The sequence below is a fragment of the Aspergillus lucknowensis genome (assembly GCF_044049455.1).
Source record: "Aspergillus lucknowensis strain CBS 449.75 chromosome Unknown BJX67scaffold_48, whole genome shotgun sequence".
In the NCBI taxonomy this organism is placed as follows: Eukaryota; Fungi; Ascomycota; class Eurotiomycetes; order Eurotiales; family Aspergillaceae; genus Aspergillus; species Aspergillus lucknowensis.
This window is the reverse complement of record NW_027263592.1, coordinates 204,923-224,543: the sequence shown is the minus strand read 5'-3', so window position 1 is coordinate 224,543 and position 19,621 is coordinate 204,923. Positions and strand designations below refer to the sequence as shown.

General features: G+C 53.3%; 10 protein-coding genes across 10 annotated transcripts; 5 read left to right on the top strand and 5 right to left on the bottom strand.

Moving 5' to 3' along the window:
* Positions 1-18: 18 nt before the first annotated feature.
* BJX67DRAFT_384462 (putative TGF beta receptor associated protein 1) lies at positions 19-3,591 on the top strand (the record flags this gene model as incomplete). Its single annotated transcript, XM_071033669.1, has 2 exons — positions 19-2,646; positions 2,695-3,591. The coding sequence occupies 2 exons, from the start codon at positions 19-21 to the stop codon at positions 3,589-3,591; spliced, it is 3,525 nt and encodes a 1,174-aa protein (XP_070882751.1).
* A 497-nt stretch (positions 3,592-4,088) lies between these two features.
* Positions 4,089-5,249, top strand: BJX67DRAFT_374387 (intradiol ring-cleavage dioxygenase; the record flags this gene model as incomplete). The annotated part of the gene is made up of 3 exons (XM_071031543.1): positions 4,089-4,325; positions 4,412-4,893; positions 4,979-5,249. The coding sequence occupies 3 exons, from the start codon at positions 4,089-4,091 to the stop codon at positions 5,247-5,249; spliced, it is 990 nt and encodes a 329-aa protein (XP_070882750.1).
* Positions 5,112-7,309, bottom strand: BJX67DRAFT_238813 (sugar porter family MFS transporter). The gene is made up of 5 exons (XM_071026056.1): positions 7,082-7,309; positions 6,083-7,024; positions 5,930-6,026; positions 5,664-5,880; positions 5,112-5,577 (listed from the first exon to the last, which is right to left on the bottom strand). Exons 1-5 carry the CDS (start codon positions 7,153-7,155, stop codon positions 5,327-5,329), a joined length of 1,581 nt encoding a protein of 526 aa, XP_070882749.1. The 5' UTR covers positions 7,156-7,309; the 3' UTR covers positions 5,112-5,326.
* A 32-nt stretch (positions 7,310-7,341) lies between these two features.
* BJX67DRAFT_363039 (SDR family oxidoreductase) lies at positions 7,342-8,560 on the bottom strand. Its single transcript, XM_071030057.1, has 2 exons — positions 8,267-8,560; positions 7,342-8,219 (listed from the first exon to the last, which is right to left on the bottom strand). Exons 1-2 carry the CDS (start codon positions 8,513-8,515, stop codon positions 7,455-7,457), a joined length of 1,014 nt encoding a protein of 337 aa, XP_070882748.1. The 5' UTR covers positions 8,516-8,560; the 3' UTR covers positions 7,342-7,454.
* Positions 8,561-8,937: 377 nt separating this feature from the next.
* BJX67DRAFT_238800 (uncharacterized protein) lies at positions 8,938-9,536 on the bottom strand. The gene has a single exon (XM_071026055.1). It carries the CDS (start codon positions 9,339-9,341, stop codon positions 8,970-8,972), a length of 372 nt encoding a protein of 123 aa, XP_070882747.1. The 5' UTR covers positions 9,342-9,536; the 3' UTR covers positions 8,938-8,969.
* A 263-nt stretch (positions 9,537-9,799) lies between these two features.
* BJX67DRAFT_238771 (uncharacterized protein) lies at positions 9,800-10,463 on the top strand. Its single transcript, XM_071026052.1, has one exon. It carries the CDS (start codon positions 9,882-9,884, stop codon positions 10,227-10,229), a length of 348 nt encoding a protein of 115 aa, XP_070882746.1. The 5' UTR covers positions 9,800-9,881; the 3' UTR covers positions 10,230-10,463.
* On the top strand, positions 10,464-12,243 carry BJX67DRAFT_238783 (enolase C-terminal domain-like protein). Its single transcript, XM_071026053.1, has 4 exons — positions 10,464-10,880; positions 10,932-11,537; positions 11,586-11,843; positions 11,888-12,243. Exons 1-4 carry the CDS (start codon positions 10,698-10,700, stop codon positions 12,218-12,220), a joined length of 1,380 nt encoding a protein of 459 aa, XP_070882745.1. The 5' UTR covers positions 10,464-10,697; the 3' UTR covers positions 12,221-12,243.
* A 23-nt stretch (positions 12,244-12,266) lies between these two features.
* BJX67DRAFT_384456 (putative C6 finger domain protein) lies at positions 12,267-14,283 on the bottom strand (the record flags this gene model as incomplete). The annotated part of the gene is made up of 5 exons (XM_071033668.1): positions 12,267-12,459; positions 12,517-13,164; positions 13,212-14,033; positions 14,092-14,181; positions 14,231-14,283. 5 exons carry the CDS (start codon positions 14,281-14,283, stop codon positions 12,267-12,269), a joined length of 1,806 nt encoding a protein of 601 aa, XP_070882744.1.
* A 414-nt stretch (positions 14,284-14,697) lies between these two features.
* Positions 14,698-16,766, bottom strand: BJX67DRAFT_384455 (Zn(II)2Cys6 transcription factor domain-containing protein; the record flags this gene model as incomplete). The annotated part of the gene is made up of 2 exons (XM_071033667.1): positions 14,698-16,088; positions 16,151-16,766. 2 exons carry the CDS (start codon positions 16,764-16,766, stop codon positions 14,698-14,700), a joined length of 2,007 nt encoding a protein of 668 aa, XP_070882743.1.
* A 2,055-nt stretch (positions 16,767-18,821) lies between these two features.
* Positions 18,822-19,325, top strand: BJX67DRAFT_384454 (putative small nuclear ribonucleoprotein (LSM7); the record flags this gene model as incomplete). The annotated part of the gene is made up of 3 exons (XM_071033666.1): positions 18,822-19,023; positions 19,074-19,145; positions 19,198-19,325. The coding sequence occupies 3 exons, from the start codon at positions 18,822-18,824 to the stop codon at positions 19,323-19,325; spliced, it is 402 nt and encodes a 133-aa protein (XP_070882742.1).
* Positions 19,326-19,621: the final 296 nt, after the last annotated feature.

Below are 19,621 nucleotides of genomic sequence, written 5' to 3'. Positions count from 1 at the left end.
CCCCCGCAGACTCTGCAGATGCTAATAGATATTCCCTCCTCTTCAGATGACAATCTGTATATCGGTACTTCTGCAGCGGAAGTCTTACATTTCGTCTGCCTCCCACCTGACCCCGCCGACGCATCGAACGAACCTTCCTTCATCCTAGCCTCAAGGCTCCCCATTCCCTTCTCTCAGGACTCTTCGGCCCCAGATAGCCATAGGGGCGTCCGACAAATTCTTCTCCTTCCCACCGTAAACAAAGCGTGCGTCCTGTGCAATGGAACGGCTACTTTCTACATGCTCCCGGAGCTCAGCCCAGCATTCGGTGGGAACGCGAAGGTCAACAACTGTCGCTGGATTGGTGGATTGGACCAAAACGCAGGCCCAGATGAGACCGAAACCCCGGTGGTGATGGTCGCGACACGGAGCCGTATCATGTTGGTCGAGATTGGCGACGGCGCTCGACGGGTCAGAAATATTGAGTTTCCGGGCTCTCAAATGTTCTCGCGTAGAGGTATTATATCCTGTGTTGCGGATAACCGGACTTACTCTTTACTTGATGTGGAGCATCAGCAAAAGATCCCACTGTTTCCCATATCGTTCACCGATGAGATGCTCGACTCTGGCCAGATAGAGGATATGCCAGTCTCGTCCGCCTCTAAGATTTCTCCTTTGAGCAGTTCTCCTCCCACCGAGAGCCAAACTCATGGCCGAAGTTCCAGTCTCAACACACTTGCAGGAATGCTACAGCCTCCCCAACAACCCTCGTCAAGGGATCGATCAAGATCCTTAACACCAGAGCGCTCAGAACCGGGAACACTGAGAAGATCGGTTTCCGGAGAGCGTAAGGAAAGCACTTCCCCCAGAATATCTTCGGAGCTGCCGACACGCGAACAGCAACTCCCAGCTGGGGATGACCGGAAACCCCTTCCACCCCTGCCAAAGCCATCCTCAACTGAGCTGAAGCCCCACATCCTTTCTCCAACTTCGTCCGAATTCCTACTGGTCAGGGGTTCTGATGAACAGGATCCTAGCGTTGGCATGTTCGTCAATTTAGACGGCGACGTGGTTCGCGGCACGATCACATTTCAGAGGTATCCCAAATCAATTATCATCGATAAGGGCGATGAAACGAACTTGATCCAGTCCCCGGAAAACACTAAAGATGAACTTCTCCTTGCAGTCATAGAATCCGACCAAGACGGCCAGACCCGGAAACTTCTGGAGGTTCAACCTTGGGATCTTGACCCAGCCGAAGCGGAGGACCATAAAAGCTGGGTTGAGATACCCTCAATTCAGGATGCGCCAGAAAAACACGTCGGTGTCTGTCACACTATTAGTCCAACCGAGCTCGAGATTCAAGACTTGGGAAGGCTGCTTCGGATGGTTCGTCTCAAAACTCCAACACTCTCCGCTTACACTCCAACTGCGGACCCGAGAACCGAAGCGTCAATAGAGCAGCTTCAAAAGGAGAAGGAACTCTTTGAGTCACAAGAACTGACCGACTCCGACGCATCCAAGAAGGCTTCGGACTGGGAAGTCCATCGAAACTCAGAAGAGGCCAAGATAGCACAACAAATGGGTAAAACCCGAAGCAGCCTTGCCATGTGGACCGGAAATACGATCTGGCGCGTAGTAAGGAATCCATTAACGACACAGCTCGACGATGCTCTGCGAAACGCTCAAGAGATAGGCACCAGCGGACACACCCTTGACCGCAAAGCTATCTGGAATATCATCGAGATCGTCCAGCAAACGGAACCTAAATCAGAACCAGAATTTCTCGGCCTGAACTACTTAAAGCAGAAAGCTAGTCTTCTTCTCTTGGGCGATCTTCTCTTCATGGACCCCAAAGCCAGAAACAGTGCTGTCATTGATACAACTGAGAAAGCACTTACTGTGGGGGAGCTGGATCCCCGCATAGCCCTGATTTTGATTCCTCTGTTACGGACTGAGACACTGCAGAGTTCTCAGGGCATATGGGTTCATGCAGGGCTAGCAGAAACTGCAGAGGCATATCTGCGACAAGCCGAGAAGGGCGACAAGTCCCTAGCAGGATTTTTCGACATTGAAGTCCTCAACATGATGAAGCGATTTCTGCGCTCATGGCAACAGAAGCGTGGCTATGGGAGTATTCTAGATGAAACATACGTCTTCGACAGTGTTGACGCAGCCTTGCTCCGCCTTCTCCTCGAACATGGGTCCAACATGACTAAGGAGGAGCTCGTATCATCACCAATCCGCACCGAGCTGAACAATCTTGTTGATTACTGGAAGGGAAATTTTGATCGTGCCGTGGCTCTTCTTGAGAGTTATCACCGGCTCTTTGTTTTGAGTCGCTTATATCAGAGTCGGAAGATGGCTGGCCATGTTTTGAAAACTTGGCGAAGGATCATTGAAGGGGACGAAGACCTCGGCGGCGAGGTAACTCCTGCCGGTGTCGAAGTGCAGATGCGACGATATCTAGTCAAAATCAAAGATGTGCAGCTTGTCGAGGAATACGGATCGTGGCTCGCCCAGCGGAATCCCCCGCTTGGCATTCAAGTGTTTGCAGACAACACCAGCCGGGTTTTGCTCGACCCGCCAGATGTTGTGGCTCTGCTGAAAGAGCATGCGCCGAATGCGGTCCAAGAGTACCTGGAGCACTTGGTGTTCTCGAAAAATGTAGGTGTCCTACCTCCGCCGCACATCGTATACTAATATGCCCTACAGTATGCTCAATATGCGGACGACCTTCTTCAGTACTACCTTGACACCGTACTCTCCGTGCTCGAGTCCTCCCCTGAAGCTCGGACATCTCTCGCGGAGTCATATTCCACGTACCGCGCATTAGCGCCGCCCAAACCCACATATATGAATTTCATCACGGAAAACTGCCCTTCTGACCCGTGGTGGAAATCACGGCTCAGACTTCTCCAGCTACTTGGAGGCGGTAGCACCACCCAATTTACGTCCGTTCCCTCGCCGGGTCTCAACTACTCGATCCCTGCAGTTCTCGCTCGCATTGAACCCTTTCAGAATGATCTAGTTTCTGAGTCTATAATCCTAGACGGACTACAGGGCCGGCACCGAGAAGCCCTTCGACTCCTCACTCACGGGCTGGGCGATTACGACGCGGCCGCTCGGTACTGTTTGTTCGGCGGCCCTCGAAGCACGAGCTCCACCGGTGCACCTTTGGAGTTCGCTGAAAAATCGCGCCAGACCGAGCTTTTCCGGTATCTACTAGATGAGTTCCTACAGATCCAGGACCTTTCAGAACGTATCGAACGCACGAGTGACCTTCTCGCGCGGTTTGCGGGCTGGTTCGACGTCCGTGAAGTCCTCGGCATCATTCCAGACGATTGGAGTGTGGACATCCTAAACGGCTTCTTGGCGCACGTCTTCCGTGTGCTGGTATCAGAGTCGCGCGAAGTGAAAATTGAGCGTGCGCTCTCGGCAGGCCAGAACTTGCGCGTAGCTGCAGATTACATTACCAGTATGGAGAAGGCTGGAGGTTGGGTGGAGGATGACGAGGGGTTGAGGCAATTACGGGGAGGACATGTCCAGATCAACGGGGGGCCGGGAGACACGGAGAGCGATTTTGGAGAGATGGTCGAGGCGGGAGAGTGATCGATCGCATGGTAATGTTTGTGCAATGTTTCGTGTACCCCAAGTGTACCTTTCGGCACCATATGTCGGTAAATATCTTTGCCGCGATGGTGGAGGTGGGGGTGGGGATCGCGGAATCATTCCTCACAGCTACGGAGAGCTGGATGCACGAAATAGAAGATCAGATACATTAAGATCAGATCCATCCCAAAGATTCTCAGCCGTGTGCAAAATACTCTAACAGTGTTTATATTACGAATTCCTGTCCGGAGACTCAATCAGAGCATTCCTTTTGGTTAATCCGAATACTTAGAGCTTCCTGAAACTCTGCATTATTGATGCGCGGGGTATTTCCGGAGCTCCCCAAGCCAGCCAATCGCAGCTGCCCAGATAATCATTGCTTATTGATCCATTCCGCTCTCATATATCAATCTCGTTCGAGTCTGGAGCTCAATCGGCCTTTTCCAGAGCATACACCCCATCCCATACTACTGTACCACATACCCGAAGAAAGAACAATGGACCCCTCGCAAGTCAAAATCCCCCCGATGAAAGACCTCACGGTCGACAACATCACCGAGAATGTCATCCGGATAAACTCCCTCTGCGAAGACGAGAGGACGAAATACGTCCTCGAGCGCCTCGTCACACACCTCCACGACTTTGCCCGCGAAACGCGACTCTCCTCGCAGGAGTGGATGGCCGGGCTGAAGTTCCTCACTGAGGTCGGGCAGATCTGTACCGATGTGCGACAGGTAATCAACCCCCCTCCCCTTCCCTCCTAAGGAACAACCCTCCTCCGTAGCCCCGATACAAGTGGTATTGATGGTTGCAACGGCAGGAATTCATCCTCCTCTCCGACGTCCTCGGCCTCTCCATCCTCGTCGACTCAATCGACCACCCCAAACCCCCCGGGTCAACAGAAGGCACCGTCCTCGGCCCCTTCCACACGCACGACGCCCAAGAACTCCCCGCCGGCGCCTCCATGTCCAAAGACCCGGCCGGTGAACCCCTCCTAGTCGTCTGCACAATCCGTGACACAGAGGGTCGTCCTGTCCCCGGCGTGAAGATCGATATCTGGGAGACCGACTCGACGGGCCACTATGATGTGCAGCACGCGGATCGGGCCGGGCCCGATGGGCGGTGCATCATGCGTTCTGATGAGCGCGGGGTGTTCTGGTTCCATGCTATCACGCCTGTGCCGTATCCGATTCCGCATGATGGGCCTGTGGGGCGGTTATTGAAGATGTTGAGGCGGCATCCGTTTCGCCCGAGTCATATGCATTTCATGTTTGAGAGGGAGGGGTTTGATCATCTTATTACGTGAGTTCCCACCTTGTCCTTTTTTTATTTTTATCCCCGAATACCGCGTGGGTCGGTTGGTGGTATTGTATTGACATGTGGGTAGGGCGCTGTATCTCCGGAACGACCCCTTCGAGACATCCGACGCTGTCTTCGGGGTCAAGGACTCGCTTGTTGTCGATATCAAGCGTGCGGGGCCGGAGTATGCGGCGAAGTACGGAGTAAAGGAGGACCACGCGCTCCTGACGTACGACTTCGTCCTCGTCTCCGACACGGAAACGAGGGACCTGCGCGCGAAGAACTCCCAGGCGGCGCTGGACAAGCTGGGGAGGAAGGTGAAGATTGTGAACGGATTGCCCATTCCTGACCTTGACTAGACTTGTCTTCGTCTGTGGTATTTCGTATTTGATCTTTTGTATATACATCTAGTATATTGTATGTTTCTAAGGTCTAGTTAAACCTCTTCAACATGCTTAGCCTGAACACTCGTATTGCCTTTCCCCTCTGCATACTCCGCGACCCGTCTCGCCTCAGCCTCGACGAAGTCGGCCGGCCGCTCCCGCTGCGTCAGTACCCGCTTGCCGCAGACAATCAGCGACCGATGCTGCAAGAACATCTCGTCCATATCCTCGAGCGTCCGTCTCGAGGTCTCAGGGTACAAGCAGAAGACAACGGGGAAGTACGCCCACACGATAATCGCAAAGACTGCCGCCACTGTATTAGCAAGATGCCTTCAAAGCAGCGAAAAAAAGACAAGCAAGGAAGACAGAGAAGTGAGGAATCAAACATACGAAGATAAAATCTCCACCCGAGATTATCGACCCCGACCTTCGTAAACTGCGTCACGATGAATCCGCCCATCCAGTTTGTTGCTGTGGCTGCGGCCGCGCCGCGCGTGCGCCACGCGAGCGAGTTGACTTCGGAGTTGTAGACCCAGGGGACTTTGGCGAAGGAGGTGCCGTAGAAGAAGTAGTAGAGGAAGAACATGGCTGTTGTTACGCGACCGAGCTGGATTCTGTTAGTGCGAAAGCGTACTACGTGGCGGGGATTAGAGTACCAGTCGTTCTCTCGAAGGATCGGTCCCAGCTGTCTTGAGTGAGATCGCAGCGATGAGGTAGCATGCTCCCATGGTTATGGAGCCGTAGAGCATCATCCTGCACGCATTAGCATCAAATGTCCCTCGGCCAGGCGACGTAATGGAAGGACATACTTCCTTCTGCCAAACCGATCAATAATAAGCAGGCAGCAAAACGCGGCAAAAAGGTAGATCGTCCCGTTCACACCTGTCAGGAGGCGGCTCTCCTGCTCATCAAGCCCAACACTCTGCTGCAAGAGTGTCGGCAGGTAATAACCCAGCGCATTCACGCCGCTGAACTGCTGCATAAACTGGGTTCCGCAAGAGAGCAGCAACCGCCGCAATGTCTGCTGTTTATCATTCCCAGGGTGAAGCAGAACATCAAGGATGGGGACCCGCCCATCTATCTCGCTCTGAAGAGTAGCCTGCACGGAGAGGAACTGCTTCGTGACGGCCTCATCGTCGAGGGGTACATTCCGCCCCGCGAGTCGCGCAATAACAGCGCGAGCCTCATCGCCTCGATCCTTGAGAACAAGCCATCTCGGCGACTCAGGGACAAACAATAGCCCCGTCGCGACGAAAATCGGGAAAATAAGCTGGAATGCCAAGGGGAAGCGCCACTGCAGCGCACCGCCCTCGAAGTAGAGGCCGTAATTCATCCAACTTGCCAGGCAGAACGCAGCAGTGTTACTCATGGACCCGATCACGACGAGTTTTCCACGCGATCGCGGAGACGAACACTCCGCTTGGTAGACGGGGCAGGTGGAGCTTGTCACGCCCATCCCGAACCCGTTGATGATTCGGCCGACGATCATCTGGGGGAGGTGCCAGGAGGCGATTTGGAGTATTGCGCCGATAACGTTGCAGAGCAGACCGAGGAAGATAGCGCGCTTGCGGCCGAGTTTGTCACCGAAGGTGAACGCGAGGATTGCGCCGAAGAACGCGCCGAGCGAGAAGCACGAGGAGGTTATTCCTGAGATGTCGGCGTCGAGGGTTTCGGGGAAGTAGTACTTGAAGTCGGAGGAGATGAGGACACCTGAGAACACGCCCTGGTCGTAGCCGAACCAGGCCATCGAGCTTTTCTCAATTATCAGATGGGTCCGCGACCGAGAAAGGGGACGGGAAGGGGTTTACCAGGCGTTGACGATGGTTATGACCGTCAATAGCCACCGGCCCGAAAGGCGAGAGGAGAGGTTGAGACCGGCCATGGTTGCTCAGCTCGTGGAGTAGATGATTGACAGAGGCATAGAGAAGAGACTGAGGGTCGGCGAATATATAAGGACTCGAGAGCCTCGAGGAAGAAGTTGGAGCTGTTCACCCCATGGGGAGAGCTCGGGAGGAAATCCCAAGTGGAGCTGGCCGTTTTCCACACGAGTTTCGATGAGGCGCGAGGCCAGAGAATTGATTGGGAGAAGCAAAGAGTGGGGGAGGGCGCGGATGGGCGGCATCTCAGCCCGGGAATCACTTCGACTTCATTGTAGTCGTGGAACTCTCAAGAACTCTCCTATCATCTCGACTGCTGGGCCTTCATCTCCAAAGCCTGCGCTATCAAGTCACGCACCGTCTCTCGAAACGATCGGTAGGAATAGCCAAGCTCTTTCCCGGCAGTCTCCCCGTCCAGCCCATGACTCTCATCCACAGCCTGCTCCTCCCCAGATACCCCATCCTTGAGTCCGTCGAATTCATCCTTGATAATATTCGCTGCAAGGGCATACGAGAACCTCTCTGGAGACGCAGGAGTGTACCTAGCCCCGCCAACCTCACTCTTCAGCAGCGCCCCAACATGCGCCTCCGCCAAATCCCTCACGTCGATCCAAAAGGGCACCCGCGCCACGGGCAGTGGATTCCCACTCGCAACCTTCCATAGCATCGCATTCGACTCGTTGAGCTTCTCTACGCCGTCGACAGGATGCACGACTGGGCCGAATGTCATGGGCGGACAGAGCGCCACCAAATCGAAGCCCGGCTTCTTCTCACGAACGTACTCCCAAGCCGCGAGCTCGGCGAACTTCTTTGAGCCCCGGTAGGCCACGACAGCGCTGGTCGCTTTGCCCGCCGCTTCTTCGTAGCTTAACGGGTTCCAGTCCGCGCCCGTGTAGGTGAAATACGGCGGCGCTTTGCGGTTGACGTTCATGACCGAGGCGAAGGAGGATGTGAGTACTATGCGCCGGATGTTGAGGTTTGTCGAAGCAGCCTCGAAGACAGCTTTTACACCGTTTATTGCGGGAATAATAAGCTCTTTCTCATTGTCGGTTGTGTCATACGTGAAAGGCTATCATGCTCAGTACAGTGAAGAGTAGGAGCTTTGTAGGGACTCACGCTCGCTGTGTGAATGATGCCGTCGACATCTTTAACTGCGTCAACCAGCCCGCCAGGACGCTCAAAATCCTCTATCTGGACAAACTCAAGACGGCCTGCCCACTGCGGGCGGGCCTTGATCATTGCATCGCATTTGACTAGTGACCTCGTAGCGCCCCGCACTCGGAGGCCGCGAGCGAGCAGACCATCAACAATGTGGGCGCCAATGAAGCCGGTCGCGCCGGTGACGAGAACAAATTTAACGTCCATTTCCGTAGAAAATAAGTTCGCGGCGGTTGTCAACTCAAGCTCAGGTGTGGGGAAGCGGCCGAAGCACGTTTTGAGTGCAACGGCAGCTATATATCGAGAGCTCCCGAGTTCGGAGATCATCCGACGGGGGGAGACGGCAGCTCCACTAATCTGAGAGAAGCTTCAAGCTACTCTGTGTGCTGTAGTGGGCTAGAGCTGTAGCTAATGTATGAGAGAACTATAAGAACTCAGGATCCTTTTCCGTTTCACCCCACTTGCAAGAGAATCCCATAAACCAACCCTGCCCTAGAGGCCAAAACGGCGCGAGACGCCAGAGGAGCCTCTCTCCCTCCAATTCCTCTTCGTAGTCTTCATCAAACGCGTTGCGGATGATCTTCTCTAACTCCTTGTTATTTATGATACTGTAAATTTCCTTCGCGTACTCCCAATACTCGGGGTAGTACCCCGCAGATTCCTAGTCAACTATTCCAGCGAGTCGTCCTTGGCAAATAATGATGTTGGTGGAATAGAGGTCTGAATGGGTGAAGAATGACCTATGCTGACGTGAATGGACTGCAGAAAAAGCATTCCTCGTTGTATCTGATGCGCGCTCGGGGAAGAGGTGGTAATTGAAGTCTGATAACAGGTTGAACGGCCCGCGTCTACCTCCACGGTGGTCGACAAGAGCACCGTCCAATGTATTCGCAAATCGGTATGGCGTTTGGTTCGGGACCATCCGAAGTTGACTAATAATCTGCTTCAAATCCTGTGAGAGCTGTTTTCGCTCCGGGTAAGAGAGGCGATGAAAGACATCCTTGAGCGTTTGTTGCCCCCCTATTTGAGTCATGATCAAGATTGTGTTGCCGTCCTCTTGTAATCGTCAATACAAAGCGGTGCTGGAACAGATGTATGTCTCTCAACAAGCTTCAGAGCCATGGGTTCATTTGGTTGTGAGCGCGCACATGTTTTCATGTATGCCCCAAAAGGAGGCGACTAGCAATCCCAAGTTTCTCCTTTAGATAGAGATATCTTGCGAGTAGCGACATGACATGATATGACCAGATCCTTATGATTTTTGGCACCAGATGCCAGCATCTGCGCAGCATCTGTTGGGTGGATTTACTCCAAGTAACTGTTTCGCGTCCTGTAAGTACTGCGTCCTGTAAGTACTGCGAAAGATATGGTAAGGGAAATCAACCACTCACGTAGAGATGCTCGGGGGCAGCCCGCGGCAATACGATCTTCGATGAAGAACTGATGTTGCGCAGAAGCAATTCGGTACTGTATACGAAACAAGGCATTACTGGGAAGGCAACGGGTGGTAGGGTCGTCGGTGCGAATAGTGAACGAACAATGAGGCCCAGGGAATGGGGCTCCATTGCCCAAAATGTCCGCCGTCCGGAAGGTACTGGGTTACGATAAAGGATACAGTGAAAACGTCATCAATTCCAACAAAATCCTTGTGGCTTGGAAATTAGCAGTTGTAGATCCAGTACTACACGAACCCTTCAGAACTCGACTCTCAGAAATCCCAATCCAATACTCAACTCGCTTCAGGGAAGCCATGACCTGTCGGGTTTGGATCAAAGAGGAGCTCTTTCATTTGGACGACGAAGGCTTCATCAAGCTCATTGAGAGCATTGATGATATTGAGCACGACGCCATATTCTCAGCGATGCAGAATAAAGTCGAAGGAAGGCAGACTGTCGCCAAGTGTAGTGGGACTGTCGCCTGAGATCGTGGGCGCGGTCACGGCGGCTACCAGCTCAGCTAGCCATTTCGGGATTATTTTGTAGCTTCCTTGGCATCTGCGTTTTGGAAGATTTTCACTCGACGGCCCATTTTCAAGGTTTTGTTCCAACTTTAAGAATAATTAAGGTTGTTTTGGTTTCCTGGAACCACAACGGTGGGGTCGGAGGCCTTCTGGCGGGGATAAGCGGCAGCTCCGCGTTATAACCAAGCCATTCACAGTTCTCCAACTCTCGGGGCAGAGCGGCAAACCAGAAATGCGGGAGGGGGTTTGCAAGGGCTCCTTTCGGGGGTCAGTCCGGCACGACGTGAGGGCGTCATGCGATTCCACGTGGGGGAAGCGGTTCCTCCAGAAGCACCTCATATAAGTGTTGTCCGACATCAAGACATGAAGTGAGGTTGAGACACCATCAACTTTTGATCGGACGATTTTTAGGGTGGAATTTTCTGAAACATGGGCTCGCTTTCTACGATTACTGAGCACGATGTTATCATCACCTCGTTTGAGATTACAGACCTGCGCTTTCCTACGAGCCTCGATGGTGTTGGCTCAGATGCGATGCATGTTGGCACGAACGGGTCGCATCCATACATCCAGTTGAAAACAAATCACGATGGATTAATCGGTGACGGAATCGTGCGTGCCGCATTTCTGACCCTTCACTAGAGCAAATCTAACAGCTACCAGGCGTTCAGTAACGGTCGAGGAAGCGAGTTAGTCTGCTTAGCACTCGACATATTCGCGCGCCGCGTCGTCGGGCGGACGATGCACGAGCTCACCCGGAACATGGGCAAAACCTGGCGCTACATGGTTTCCGACTCTCAGTACCGATGGATTGGACCAGAGAAAAGCGTGACACATTTAGCCGTCGCGGGTGTATTGAACGCAGTGTGGGACCTTTGGGGCAAGATTCTGGGCAAGCCTGTGTGGCAGATTGTCTGCGATATGACACCCGAGCATATAGTGCAGTGCATTGACTTTCGATATATCACCGATGTGATCACGCCCGAAGAGAGTCTCGAGCTGCTCAAGAAAACACAGGCGGGTAAGGAAGATCGGCTGCGGGAAGCATTCGAGAACCGCGCAGTGCCTGCCTACACAACCTCTCCAGGGTGGTTGGCTTTCTCTGGTGATCGCATGAAAGAGGTACTCGAGGAGACCATCGCGGCTGGGTTCACGGTGTTCAAATTCAAGGTGGGCACCAACGTAGAGACGGATCGCGAGAGATTGTCCGCCGTCCGGAAGGTACTGGGTTACGATAAAGGATACCAGATTATGATCGACGCAAACCAGGTATGGCCATGTATCACAATCCGCCTCTAGCGATTCTGATGGACGCAGGTCTGGAGTGTCCCCGAAGCTATCGATTACATGAAGCAGCTTGTCGAGTTCAAGCCGGTCTTCATCGAGGAGCCCACGAATCCCGACGATGTCCTCGGCCACGCTGCCATCCGCAAAGCCCTTAAGCCCTACGGCGTAGGAGTTGCAACTGGCGAGGCGGCCCAGAATCGTGTTACCTTCAAGCAATTGCTGCAGGCCGAGGCCACAGATGTCTGCCAAATCGATGCTGTCCGACTTGGTAGTGTCAATGAATGCTTGGTGGGTCACAAATCCCTATCTCAGAAAACTGCTGACCAGTATAGGCTGTCATGCTTATGGCACTCAAATTCGACGTGCCTTGTGTGCCTCATAATGGTGCCATGGGGTTGACCGAGCTGACATCCCACCTCAGCACGATCGACTACATCGCTATCAGTGGGCGAAAGTCAATGCTCGAAAATGCCGATAGCCACAGGGAGAACCTGCGTCATCCGTCTGTAATCAAAGACGCGCATTATGTCACACCTCTCGCTCCGGGATACTCGACTGGATATACCACAGAAGCATTGGAAAAGTACACATACCCAACAGGAAGCTTCTGGAGTAGCGATATCGGGCAGCAAATCATCGCCCAGCCCACTGGAGGGGAGCTATGAGCACAGCATCGGGAATGTATATAGTCCAATAGCAACGGCCATGGCCTTAAACGCGTGCAAGCAGTCTTCTCTTCTTCTGTAAATCCTCTAGAATCGATACCACCACTTCAAGGCTGGAGATTGCCCAAGGTCGGATATTGTTTATGACCATGCTCTGAAGTTCGTCGATGTCGGGTACGAAGTCCTGCAGATCGCGATTCAGGGATGCGAGAGTGAGGACTATAACCACACCCAGGGACCTGCGGCATTTTGGTTAGCAAATAGGATACTAGCATTGGCGTGTCTGGGCTTCATACGACAAAGCAAAAGTCCACGTATATTGACTTGGTCTAGCCATAACTCGTGTAGTGTGGTGGATATACCATCTGCAACTTTCAATACAAATCCCGGCCTTCTCAATCATAAACTGCGGAGCGCTATCTTCCGCATGCGTAACGATGTACAGCAAAAAAGGCCTGTAAATGATATGCCTCGAGGCGAAGTACCGAATCCGGAGTATCAACTGTCGGTCGGTAAGGTCGGCCGGAGAGGAGCCAACATCAAGCCTCGGCCTGAAGTCTTGTGGTATAGAAGAGTACCATAACTCTAACTGAGAGCGCAATTCATTGCAAACAGCATCAATGGACGATACTTCCCTCATTGAAAAATCGTCTGGCGATGCAGAGTTGTATGGAGGAAGTATATTCTTGCGCGGGTAGAGCGAATTGTGAATGCGATTGAGCAATCGGCGAACGGAGATCTCCGCGAGATAACAAGTCGACTCCGTGAGCCCCAGATTTGCACAACTAGGAAGAGCAACTTTGTCAGTCAGCTCCTGCAAACCGCTTCGTGGAAGTTCAAGCTCCGCGAGCCGGTCACACTCAATCAGGAAGCAAGACCAATAGAGACGAATAAGCCGTTCGTTGTCGCCGAGGTCATCGAAGACTTTCTCAGGGGGGTCAATGCTATTGTTGTTAGAAGCACGATACCAAATCCTGCGTGAGCAACATACCCAAAACGATTGATTTGCAGTATTGTGGCAGCAGAATGGACCAAGCGCCAACTCTGGAGGGGTCGGACAATGTATGCGAAATAGACACTTGCTAAAACGAGAGCTTGGGGAAGTAGTATAGTAGGTGGAAAAGACCATGCGGAAAGAGAAATCAAGGTGGGCAGAGCGCGCTGCATATATCGCATGCCAGGAGGCGCTGAGTTGAGCGCTTCAGTGTTCGCCGACGCGGACGCAGCGGCTCCCAGAGCTAGAACAACCATGCAGAGTGCGGACTCCACGCCATTGTCAGGCCCGGCTTCCAAGAACCGCCCATAGATACTGTGAAATTCCAGATGGTCGAGGATTGGATGATTGGGATGTACCGTTGTGATAAAGATTGAGACAAGCTTATCCGTAGTCTCTCGCTGCAGGTCAACAGGGGAAGGGGAAGCCCATGAGCTTAAAGAGAGCTCAAGGGGTAATTCATTCCGCGACTCTAACCTAAAAATCAAGTCGATGGGATACTCGCCGATGAGAGTCTTGACGGGTGGCAAACTGAGTAGGTAGCTTGACGACGTCTTATGCTGAACCGGAATCATCAAAGGTGGCAGGTTTGAAAAGTCGGTTGAACCCTCAGGGCGAGCATCCGACCAGCTTTTTGCGTGAGCATCCGACATGGGAAGAGAGTAATGGCTCTGTGGAGACGTTGTATCAGGAACACCAAACTGGGGAGAGCGAGACTCAGCCGACAGCGCTGTTATTCGTTCCGACTGCTTCTGAAGGAGAGTCTCGATGTCACGGAGTCGGCTAAGAATTTCCCGACTGCCCCCAGAGGTATCAATTCTGGACATGCACACTATAAGTTAAATGTACTCGCTCCAGAGTCCGAGTCAGCGCGCACCTCTGTGATGGGGTATCATCGTAGTGGCACTGCACCTCCAACTCCACACAGTTGGAGCATGCGGGTTTCCGCGCATCACATCGCCGTTTTCTACGGAATTAGCATCCGAGGTTGCAGGAGTTTATGTGGCAGAACTCACCTGCTGCGGCAAAATGTGCAGGCCAGAGCGGCTCTCTTCCGAGTGAAGCTCATACCTTGATGAATCGTGCCAGCGTCGAACCAGATAAGCCTTGAAAAGAGCCCTATCAGCGGGAAGCAACAGATCGGCTTGGAACTCCACCAAACAATACGAAATTAATTAGCGAGGTGTACTGAGAGATTCGAAGAGTCTTTCTGGATGGTTGATGGGGAGAGAATCCGGGGTAGTACCTTTTCGACGGTGCACAAGGTCACATGATTAATCTCAGTCCAGTTCAGAGCACAAAACTAAGGATTGATCGGTCAGTATAGAAGAGTACGAGCCACTTTGAGATATATTGACAACTAAGAACACTAACTGTCGGGGATATACGCTAAACCGCTCAAACAAACATGGCAGTATATACTCAAATACGTCTAGAATCAGATCCTGAAAATCAAAGTCATTACGCAGGCTGATCAAGGAAATCACGCTTTGACCAATTTCCTGTCCCGGTCCTGTTCCCGCTCCCTGTCGCGCTCGCGCTCGTTACTGACCTCATGCACACTTCCTTTCGCTGCGGCTGCCACACGATGGTGGTCTACCGTATCGAGGATCGCTTGCATCAGCCGCTGATTTGCATCCGGGGCGTCATCTTCCGGTGCTGAATCATCATTCCGATTCGTGCTGGCCCGTCTATCATGGCCGTCATAGCTGAAGCCTTGGCTACCTCGGTTCTCACTCATGGCTCGTCGCGGAGACACGTCCCTAGCGATTGGTGGCCGAGACACGGGCGCAGCGACCGGCGCGGATTCTCTACGCAGATTGACTTCTACCGGGCGGTCGTGCGCTCTCTCGTGGGATCTCTCATGGGGTCTATCGTGCGGCCTATCGTGCGGCCTCTCATGTAGCCTCTCGTTCGCCCTCTCTAGTTCGGGAACGACAACAAGCGGCGCTGATGCTGGCGCTGATGCTGCAACGGGCGGAGCCAACTGTTCCGGAGCCATTGTAGGAGGGGTTCCTGTGTCCTTCGGGTGTGTGTCCTCCCCGGGTTCTCGGTCGACACGGTGGGATTCCCGCAACTCTTCCTCTTTTACGTCCCTCCACGAACATTTGGCGTGCTTCTTCGTACATCCCATACACGCAGTGAGGTTCTTAAGGCAATCCATGTGGAGGCGGCGGCACCTATCGCAAGGCGGCAGAATACGATCTCCTCGCTGCAGCTCCTCCATGCGGGCAACCATCTCGATCTTGAATGGGCCACCGTCATCTTTTTCATGGTGGTGCGATTTGGGAGGTGGAAGCAGGGAGGTAGGGGTATTTGGGATGGCGACGGTTGCGGGCGACGGTGCATACATGTTGTAGTCGCCTCCACCTTCAGATACTCTCGGTCTCGGGCGGGAGGATTGGCGGTTAGTCGATCCAGAAGCCTCCTCATACCCGCGAGTATGGCGATCCTGAGTAGTGAAAAACTTCTTCATGAGCTCTGCGCGCGTGGTCGGCGACGCGCCCTTGACACTCGTCCCGTTTATTATCGTAACGTTCTCTGTGTTCGGATGAGGGAACAGGAACTGGGATGATAAGGAGTTCTCCTCCGTCGGTGCCTCGGTACCGGACCGAGCAGTATTGACGGCGACGAACCCTGTGGAGGGGGAGTGGGCGTTAGAGGCGCCGTTACTACCGAGTGGATTGTGGGCTGTACCATTAGTGTCCCGCCAGACAGGACTAATGGATCGTTGTTGGTGGACGTGTGGTTGCGGTTGGGAATGGGGTAGTGGTGGGCGCGATGCGTGGAGCGTCACATCATTCTCCCGGCGAGTGACGATAGCAGTTCTGCGGTTTTTCAGGCGATGGTTGAGCTGTCGCGCACGAGCAGAAACTAGACAAAAGAGTAATATTAGGGTGTGACCATAGTTAAGGCAACGAGCGCGGAAGCCAAACCTTGATCTGCAATTTGGATGATCTGCTGGAGGTTCTTCTCTAGTATTTCAAGCGCACCCAGCTCCTTCTCTTCATCCTCAATGATAGGTTGGGGGGGTATCATCTTCTGAGGCATCCCCGAGTGGATCAGCACAAAATCCTCCTCACTAATCTCCACGCGACACTGTTTTGTGTAAAATTGGCAGACCCTCACACCATTGCGAGACTTTTCCAGGTTGAACTGTTCGGGCTTGCTCCTGGCAAACTCCACCACATCAAGCCAGGTTACGTTGGGGGAGTCCTTGCCATGTGACTTGAGAACCCGCGGCGGGCCATCAAACAGGCGCTCAAAGCGCTTGATCAATATTGGGCCCAGTGGGCATGCGCCCAGGTTCCCTGCGATGCTCTCATGGCGATGCAACACACCGTCGTACTCTCCAATTAAATGGATTATAGCAGGCATTGTATCGTCCAGAGAGACCAGAGGGAGGTTATCCGGATATTGGCGGGCAAGGTAATTGATTTGCAGGTGATTTGAATGAGTTTTGGGGACTTTGGACGCAATGGGTGGAAACTCCCCGGATTCAGATCGGGGCCTTTTACCGGAGGTCTCTGCCGTTACCGTTCGAGATTCCATGGCGGCGATCGAGGACCGATTGAGAGACTCCTGGAGTTTGCGACAGGCGGAATGAGTCGGGAAACGACGAGGACGTCGAAGAGAATAGTCACGATGGGGATAGAGTAATGGCAGGGAGAGATAGGATGTCTCAGTGTGTGGGAAGAGTAGAAAGGAGTTTGGGGCGAGGATGTCTCGTCGAAAGGCCGAGGGTTGGGCGTTCTTGAAGAATAATGAGAACGCTGGCGGAGGAGCGTGCTCCCGATGGCGGAGGGCAAGGCTCAAGACTCGCTTCAGCCACAGGGCCGCAGGGCTTGACGAGTACCTGGCGGAGAGAAGAGAGGGCTGGATGTTAGAGGAATGTGATAGATTTGAACGAGGAGAGTAGAGGAGACATGGGTTTCAGTAAAAAGGCGCAGAGGGCGGCAGAAGGAGAAGGGCTGGCGAAGAGCAAAAAGAGCGCAGAGTCACAAAGCCGCAGGGCCGGAGGGTCACAGAATGGAAAGGCGGACGGAGACACGGCCGGGATTGTCTGGTACGGTATGGTATGGTATCGGTACATGCGAACGAGAGCACCACTGGCAGGGCGATGAATGAAATGATTCCGTGCCGAGTGCTGGGGTTCCGAAGCACAGTCACACAAGTTACGCGTTACTATCTGTCTCTGCTTCCGTACGGCGATCAAGATGTCACGGTAGGAACGAGAGAGCAGGAGAAGTGCTGCCCAATGATAACCAGAATGGTGGAAGAAGGGGTGCGGATGAGGGATGGCGGAACGGACGTTCAGAACCCTGTCAGGCTCCTCCCCTCTCCTGTGGCGAAGACCACTCGGCTCGCCGCCAGTGGACCCAGACTACAGGCCTCCATGTTGGAGGCTGCTTTTTGGGGGACGAGGAGATTCCCTTCGTTTCCTCGGATTGCAAAAGGCAATCAACCATACTGAGATGGCCCTGGATGCCCCATCGATAAGATTCCCCCGCAGCAAGTTCTGCAGCATTCCAAGGTTGCGCTGTGACATGGCTTTTTGGATGACTAAGCCTACCGGGCGGAGAGGTTCCCGCCGGCCACTTCCGCTGACTTTCGGTGTGGCCCGGAATTCGGTACAAATATTTACCCGTCATGACAGTACATGGCGTAATATAAATCTTGGAGGAAAGTTTAATTCGAGGTCCAAGTTCCCTTGAGGTTCCTTCCAGTTGGCGCAAGAAATAACTGGCGGATCTGGGGAATGGAAGTTCCCGCGGTCGATGGCCTCTGTCGAGGTCGCGAGGGCTGCTTGCCAATTGAAACTCTGCGACCACGTGATCCTATCATGCGGGAAAGTGTACCTTCACAATAATGGCTGTTCTGTGAGCGTCTGCGCGGGGACTGGGACAGGGTTGCGACGGCTTGTGTGCAAGCAGACGCTCTGGGAGCAGTACAACTCTTGATGATCGTTTCCCAGGAATGCTGACCTGGGAACTCCGCGTTGGAAAGCCATGGACCAGCGCCTCAGGCAGGTCAGTGATGAGAGCCCCGTACGGTATTGTCACACCCTGTCGCTTGACAGTACCGTCAGTAGTATCAATTTTTTCCTAAACCCGTGACTTCAGCCCCTTCCAACAAGCAGCCGAGACAAATATCTGCACGGACACGGATTGAAGCTTCGTTGATGCGTCACCCAGTCTAGCCTGCTTCGGAGATTATCTGCTGTTGTGTTGCGTGGACTCAACCAACTCTCAGGACGAGGAAAATCCCTCATACAACCCCTTCCTTCCACGACGGACCTTCCACCCCCCTTCGCACCATCCGGGGCTGTCGCTTTCTCATTGGCAACAACCTTGGTCCCAATCACCCTCCCTCAGTGAGACAAGACACAGACAAGTGGGAGCTCTTCCCACCTCCCACTTCACAGTCGGTCCCCCCACCTCGCCCTGGTTTTCCCACGCCCCCTCTCCTTCCCCTCTTTCATTCCTTATTCCTCGGATTACATAACCGAAATTCGGCCTCTAACTGAGCAAGTCGGAATCAGGAGGCCACAAGGGCGAAAAGGTACCCCAGTTCTACAATCGTCCGATCTCCCGACCCAGCCAAGCCATGTCCGAACGAGGTTCCTTCCGGGGAGGTCGCAACCGCGGCGGAGGGTATGATCGATCTGGCGGCCGTGGCGGTAAAAGTGGCGGTGCCGGTGGCGGTGCACAACAGCAGCAGCAGGAGAAGCCCAAAAAGGAAAACATCTTGGATCTTTCCAAGTACTCGGACAAGGAAGTTCGTGTGAAGTTCAATGGTGGACGAGAAGGTGATATCCCTTCCTCCCGGTATTCTCATTGGCAAATCTAACAGCACCAGTTTCTGGAATACTGAAGGGCTACGACCAACTGATGAATCTGGTTTTGGACGATGTGAAGGAATCCATGCGCGGTAGGCTGCCAGAGAGTAATATCATCAGGTTTACGGCTCTGACTCTCTGCAGACGACGAAGGCAACGAGAGCACGCGGTCTCTCGGTCTCATTGTTGCCCGTGGCACCTTGATTGTACTGATCTCTCCCGCCGATGGCAGCGAGCAAATTGCCAACCCGTTTGTGCAGGCAGAGGAGTAAGCAGCAAACTTTTGCTTGACGGACATACATTTGTACCGTCCCTATCCTCGTATTGCATGCTCTACATCACCCAAGGTCCCGCTCTTGGACTCGAGTAGCACCGGAATCCTTTGCCGGCCAGATGCTTCTGCGCTGACTGAGGTCATTAAATCGGTCTTACACTCCCCTCTCAACTTTCTGACGTGTTGATATATTCATTATTTCTCCTCCACCTCTTCTCCAAGCCTCCCTGCCGAACAGACCCGGATATCGAAGCAAGGTGTTCTCGATGTCTAATCTAGCGGGAATCTCGGGGC